The sequence below is a fragment of the Rhinolophus hipposideros genome (assembly GCF_964194185.1).
Source record: "Rhinolophus hipposideros genome assembly, chromosome: 21".
In the NCBI taxonomy this organism is placed as follows: Eukaryota; Metazoa; Chordata; class Mammalia; order Chiroptera; family Rhinolophidae; genus Rhinolophus; species Rhinolophus hipposideros.
Window position 1 is genome coordinate 5,182,882 of NC_138067.1, and position 6,000 is coordinate 5,188,881.

The 6,000-nt window shown below is 54.2% G+C and overlaps 1 protein-coding gene across 1 annotated transcript in view; it reads left to right on the top strand.

Annotated features, from left to right (window-relative positions):
• The window catches only part of NKD1 (NKD inhibitor of WNT signaling pathway 1), a 73,345-nt gene extending 67,722 nt beyond the window's left edge, over window positions 1-5,623 (top strand). The window contains exons 7-10 of the mRNA XM_081032923.1: window positions 1,043-1,190; window positions 1,695-1,779; window positions 3,162-3,289; window positions 4,067-5,623. Coding sequence (XP_080889049.1) covers window positions 1,043-1,190; window positions 1,695-1,779; window positions 3,162-3,289; window positions 4,067-4,656 — 951 coding nt within the window. The 3' untranslated portion in view covers window positions 4,657-5,623. The remainder of the gene's footprint in view (window positions 1-1,042; window positions 1,191-1,694; window positions 1,780-3,161; window positions 3,290-4,066) is intronic.
• Window positions 5,624-6,000: the final 377 nt, after the last annotated feature.

Sequence of the window (6,000 nt, forward strand, 5' to 3'; positions counted from 1 at the left end):
AAAGGTTTTGAAGAGTTAACAGGAGCCTGGATTTCTGGCTACTCTGGGGTGACCCTCTGCTTGCGTTGTCATAGGGCAAGTCAGCTGAGCTGAGTGGCTGCCACCTCCTTTGGGTGGGGCCAGTGTCCCATTGGCCCGGCCACTCCCAGTCACCCGTGCACATACCTGTTGGCCATGGTAGTGCTTGGTGTCTACTCTGCCTCAGGGACTTATGGATGGGGGATAAAGGGAGGCCTGAGTCTCTTCAGGAAGAGTCTCTGGGCAGATAATTGACCATCTGTGGCCGTGACCTAGAGAGAGCGAATGCCTTTGCCAGTGGTCTCCAGCATCACATCGAGCGGAAAGCCTCCCCTCAGACAAACCACCTTGCAGATGCCCAGGACCCAGGGAGGCCTGGTGAGGGGGACCTGGCCCACCCCTCCATCCCCAGTCAGAAGTCTCTGAGGTGCCTCATGAACCATGGGTGGGAGACCGCTGTCTGGTTGAGGGGACGACTGAGGCCCAGGAACAAGACATTTGCTCAAGTTCTCACGGAATCGTTTAGGGACACATTTGCTTTTCTGCTTTTCACTCAGGAGGTGCTCATCAGACCTGAGGCAGATGCTGTGTGTGCCCCACCCCTACTCCCTGGCCCACCTCTAAGTTGCCCTGTTGCCGTGGTGGACAGTGCCCACCATAATAGCTTTCGCGGACGCCTGGTAGCTGGCTCAGCTTTCGCTGGACAGCCTCAGAGTCCGGGCCCTGAGGGATGGGTTTTCTGAGGCGAGTTCCGAGGGCCCCGGTGTGACTGAGCCCAGTTGCCTATGGCTGTGACCTCATTTAGGTTTTTTATGGGCTCCCCCGCCCTTCACTCTCCTTGCTCCCTCACTCCTTCCTAGGATCCCCTCCCAAATGAAACTCTCCCTTCCACGTTTCTGCCTTAGGCTCGGCTTTGGGAAACCAGAGGGGTTCAGCGTTTCAGGTGTCAGAGGCCTTCTGATTCTGGTTTTACATGCACCGTGGCTGAAGCCGCGTGTGGTTTCTGCTTCCCTCCCGCACGCAGGATATCACCAGCCTGCTGCACACCATCTACGAGGTGGTGGATTCCTCAGTGAACCACTCCCCGACATCCAGCAAGACGCTGCGGGTGAAGCTCACCGTGGCCCCCGACGGGAGCCAGGGCAAGAAGAGCCTCCTGCTCAATCACCCCGGTGAGGGGCTGGGGAGCCGTCCTGCAGGGAGTGGAGGGGGGGTCATAGGTGCTTTTGCTGGGAGCTACTTTGTGAAGGGTCGGGCTTGGAGCGGGTCCTTGAAGGAGTAGGGTTTGAATGGCGGAGGGTCTGCAGATGAAAGGCCTTCTGTGAGCCAAACACTGGAGGTGGGCATGCGCATGGCAGACAGCTATGCTAAGGCCTGCGTTGTGATGGTGGGCGGGCGGAGCCTTAGGCCTGTGTTGTGAGGTGGGGGGGGCGGGGGATTGAGCGGAGCATTGAAGGCCAGCGAGGGCCCCTCAAGAGGAGGTAAGCAGCACAGGTAGCTTCGAGAACTGCCCCCCAGCCCCCCGCCCAGGGTTCTGGCTCTGAGGTCCCTGCCACAGAGCCTTTGGGAAGCTGCTAGGGCCAGCTTGCCAGGTAGCTTGGTAAACCTAGGCAGGGCCAGGAGGCCAGTGGGCATGGGCAAGCTGCTCACCCCTCTGTTTCTCGGTGGGGACTCAGACCTCCAGAGCACCAGGCCCAGAGCGGAGACCAAGCCCACGGAGGAGCTGCGAAGCTGGGAGAAGAAGCAGCGAGCCCCGCTCAGGTACCGCAGGAGTGGGCGGAGGGGCGGCCCAGGGCCCCTGAGCATGTAGTGAGCGCCAGCTGTGCACCTGCACCTGAGCGGATCCAGCAAGAGGCTCCTGTCTGCGCGCTCCTCAGGGGGCAGTGATTTCAGAGGCTCGCAAACCTCAATTGAAAAAAACAAAAATCAGAACTGAAATTTTAAAAATAACTAAATGTAGGTCTACATTGCTTCCTCCAAAACACTTTAGGCCAGTCATGCTTTGGAATTTAGTGATCTTCGGGTTTGGAAAGGTACTCCTGGTGTATTTTTTTATGTGTTGTTTGGGGTCTGGGCAACATGTGGATATTTGTGCAGGGAGAGGTAGAAAGGGTCACACTGAGATAGACAGACTATTGCTACCTTCCCATATGCTTAGGGTAGGCTTGGCTACCAAATGGGCGATGAGAAATCTTTGTTTTTTTAGGCTCTTTGGACTTCAGGATTGTGGAGAGGTGAAAGACTTCGATTACCTTTCACCAGGTGTTATTTCTTTAACCACAGGGAAAGAAGCAAGAGGGTGGGAAGAAACGAGAAAGACTGTTTAAATAAAATTATCGTGTAAATGGTCATATAAAGTAACAGTGCGATACAGCAGTACTGTATGAGGCATGAGATATGTTAATACCTGTTGAGAAAATGGAAAGGAAATATCTGGAGTTTGAGAAGCACCAGCACAGGGGAGAGAGAAGGCAGTCCAAGCAGGGGACACAGCGTGATGTGGGGAGGGCTCTAACAATCTGAGGTACCCCAGCTGGCTGCAGATGTGGGGGGCTCTACTGGGGGAGGGGGAGGCGGGGAGGTGGATGTAGGCTGATCACGGAGGCCCTAGAAGGGGAGGGGCAAGGAGCCCAGCATTCCCCCACCCCTGGCAGCACCTTTCCCCTCCTCCCTCCCCCTACACACAGGGAAGGCCCATTCTGGGCCTTGGTTATGGAGTCTGCTAGCCTCAACTTCAGCGTCTTGGGGGCTTCTGCTGCCCACACCACCGGAGAACCAGGCTGGAATTAGGCCACCTGCCTGCAGCAGGCACACCTGGTTTGAAGCCTGGCTTTGGGGCATCCTTAAGTTTTCACCAGTGTCCTCTCCTCTCCTTTGGGCCTCTTCAGAACAAAGTCCTATCTCTTCCTCCTGGAAGGTCCAGGGAGGCCAGGCAGGGGTCTCTGCCTCCACTGGCAAGGGAGGAAATGGAGGCACAGAAAGTTGATCTGACCACACCCTCCCTTACCCCTGCCCAGGGCCCAGAAGGAAATTAACAAAGGCTCCAGAAGTATTTGTCCTGGTGGCTTCCCAATAATCTGTGGGACTGCACCCCATCCCTCTGGGGGCCAGTGCCCACCCACTGACTTGCCTTCCTGCAACAGGTTCCAGGGTGACAGCCGCCTGGAGCAGTCTGGCTGCTACCACCATTGCGTGGATGAGAACATTGAGAGGAGAAACCACTACTTAGATCTCGCTGGGATAGAAAACTACACGTCCCAGTTTGGGCCTGGTAAGGTGGGGCGAGGAGATGGCATGGCCAGGCGGGCAGGTGGGTGGTGGTCGCCATTCCCCCTGGGCTGGGGGAAGGTGTTGCTCTGATTGGTCCGGTTAAAGATGTTGCAGGAGATGACGTTAAAAGCATTTTAAAAAATTAAAGTATACATGCACAAAGTGAACCAAATCAAAGAGTAGTATCTGAGGGCTTGTAATACAATGAAAAACAATAGTTCCGTGCCGTGTCCAGCCCACCTTCCCGTTCCCCTCTGTTGGCTGTTTCTTCAGGTGAGGACCCCTATGTCACTAAGCAAAATGCTGCTCTGTCTTTATTAGCTCTTGCCATCTTAGCTCTTGCTGAGATAAATGAGAGTGTAGCTCATGTAATTTCAGCCCCAATTTCATTCTTCTCTTCCACCCCTGCCATGTTTAATTCCTCTGGGGTTACCTCTATAATTAAAGTTTAGGAATATTCCTACAGATTTCTTTCTTGCTCCCATGACCTCAGACAGTTATCAGTCTCTGTCTCCCTCGCTTTCGCAGCTCTCTCTAGGAAGGAGAATTATTTTTAAAGACCTAACAAAGAAACAGATATTCCCACTTAGCAGAGGGCAAAGTTCCATTCCAGAATGGTTTCCTCCAAGGCAGGGGGGAGCAGTGGGAGGGGGAACTCTGAGAAAGAGCAGCTGGCTTTTATCAGTCTTGGCGAGCTGGGGGCAGGGATCGTTTCCGGGGCACAGCAGCACTGGCACACAGTAGGTGCTTATTCAATATCTGTTGCATTGGTTCCTAGGCTCCCCATCAGTGGCCCAGAAGTCAGAACTGCCCCCCCGCACCTCCAACCCCACTCGATCTCGCTCCCATGAGCCAGAAGCCATCCACGTCCCACACCGAAAGCCCCAAGGCACGGACCCGGGCTCCTTCCACTTCCTTGACACCCCATTTGCCAAGGTCTCGGAGGTCCAGCAGCGGCTGCGGGGCACCCAGGACGGGAGCAAGCACTTTGTGAGGTCCCCCAAGGCCCAGGGCAAGAGTGTGGGTGTGGGCCACGTGGCTAGGGGGGCAAGAAGCAAACCCCCTTTGGGAGCCGCCACCCCTGCGGTGTCCCCATCCGCTCACCTGGCCACTAGCCCGGCTCTCCTCCCCACTCTGGCACCCCTCGGGCACAAGAAGCACAAGCACCGAGCCAAGGAGAGCCAGCCCGGGTGCCGGGGCCTGCAGGCGCCGCTGGCCGTGGGCAGCACCGTCGTGGGGCGGGACCACGTGAGGGAGCTGCCCGCCGTGGTGGTGTACGAGAGCCAGGCTGGCCAGGCGGTCCAGAGACACGAGCACCACCACCACCACGAGCACCACCACCATTACCACCACTTTTACCAGACATAGGGCCCCTCCCAGAGCCCCCACCCCTGCCATATGAAGGACCCCCTTCCCCATGTCCCCAAGGCATTATTATTCTATTAATTATTGTTATTATGACGACTATTGTTATTAATAATTATTGTTACTCCACTAATATTCAGCTAGCCTCCATGTAGAAGATATATGGAAACACAGAACTAAACTTTTATTTATATGTTGTGGGGACTGCATAACTTACCCAAGAAGTGACTATGGGTTTGGAAATGGCCTGTAGATGTCAGAGGCTCCCTGGGGCTCCCAGTGGTGGCTTCCCACGCAGGCCCACACCCTTCCCAGCCCCAGGGGTGGGGGTGGGACTGGGCCAGAACTCTACCCCACCCCCGTCTCTTCCAGGAGAACACCCTTACCTGGCCTGGCTTCCAGAGACCCTCGAATCTCCGAGAAGATAAACAGCTGCTACCTCTTAGTATTATTCTGATTTTGTTTTGCCCTTAACTGATTGTAATGTGCTACAAGGATTCCAGCGGACTGCAAAAGCGTGACCTTCCTCGCTGTTGTTTTTATGTCCCAACCTAGAAACCTTAGCTGTCCTTTCTGGAGTTATTTTTCATCCCTTTCCAGTGGGATCACCCCTTGCCCCAAACTAGTCCCAAATTTTCTTCCGTGCACAACATGAAAATATACTTCTCCGACTTTCCCTCCTTTTCCTCTCTTCTTTAGAAAGATACACACACACATTTGAAAACTGTCCCTGCAACCAGACTTCTCATTTTGGAAACCTCCAGAGAGGGAACCAACCACATAAACAAGCATGGTTTTCCAAGTTCGGGCAATTGTGTATTGTTGGTTGTGGGAGATGTGGAAACCTCGTGTACTGCCATTGGCAAATATATACGTACTGACGTGCTTCTCTAACAGAGCTTTCTGTATCTATAGCTAAATGCCATCTGTCCATTTCTATGTGTCTTTCTATAAATATACACTCTCAGGTACCTTTTCTGGTGTGCCAAAATCAGTGGTTTGTTTCTCTGGTCATCTCCTGAGCCCAGATGTGACCCCACGTGCCTCCTGATGAGGCCACTGGGTCAGATGTGAATAGCTGCTTGTCTTTCATCAGGGGCCCTTTCTTGGGTTTGGGGTCTGACAGGTTTGGAGGGGCCTGCTGGGGTACAGAAACTTGGAGGGAAATGGGGACAGTGGCCAGAGTTAGACCCTGGAGTAGTGTCCTCTGCAGAGCAGGCTTTTGTCTGATGAGAGCCTGGGGGACCAGAAAAGGGACCACTCTCAACCAGTCAAGGACCCTGTGGAAAACAGATGACACACACTCATACGGTGTTATTTGAGGAGAGTTTAATAAAGGGAATGTTT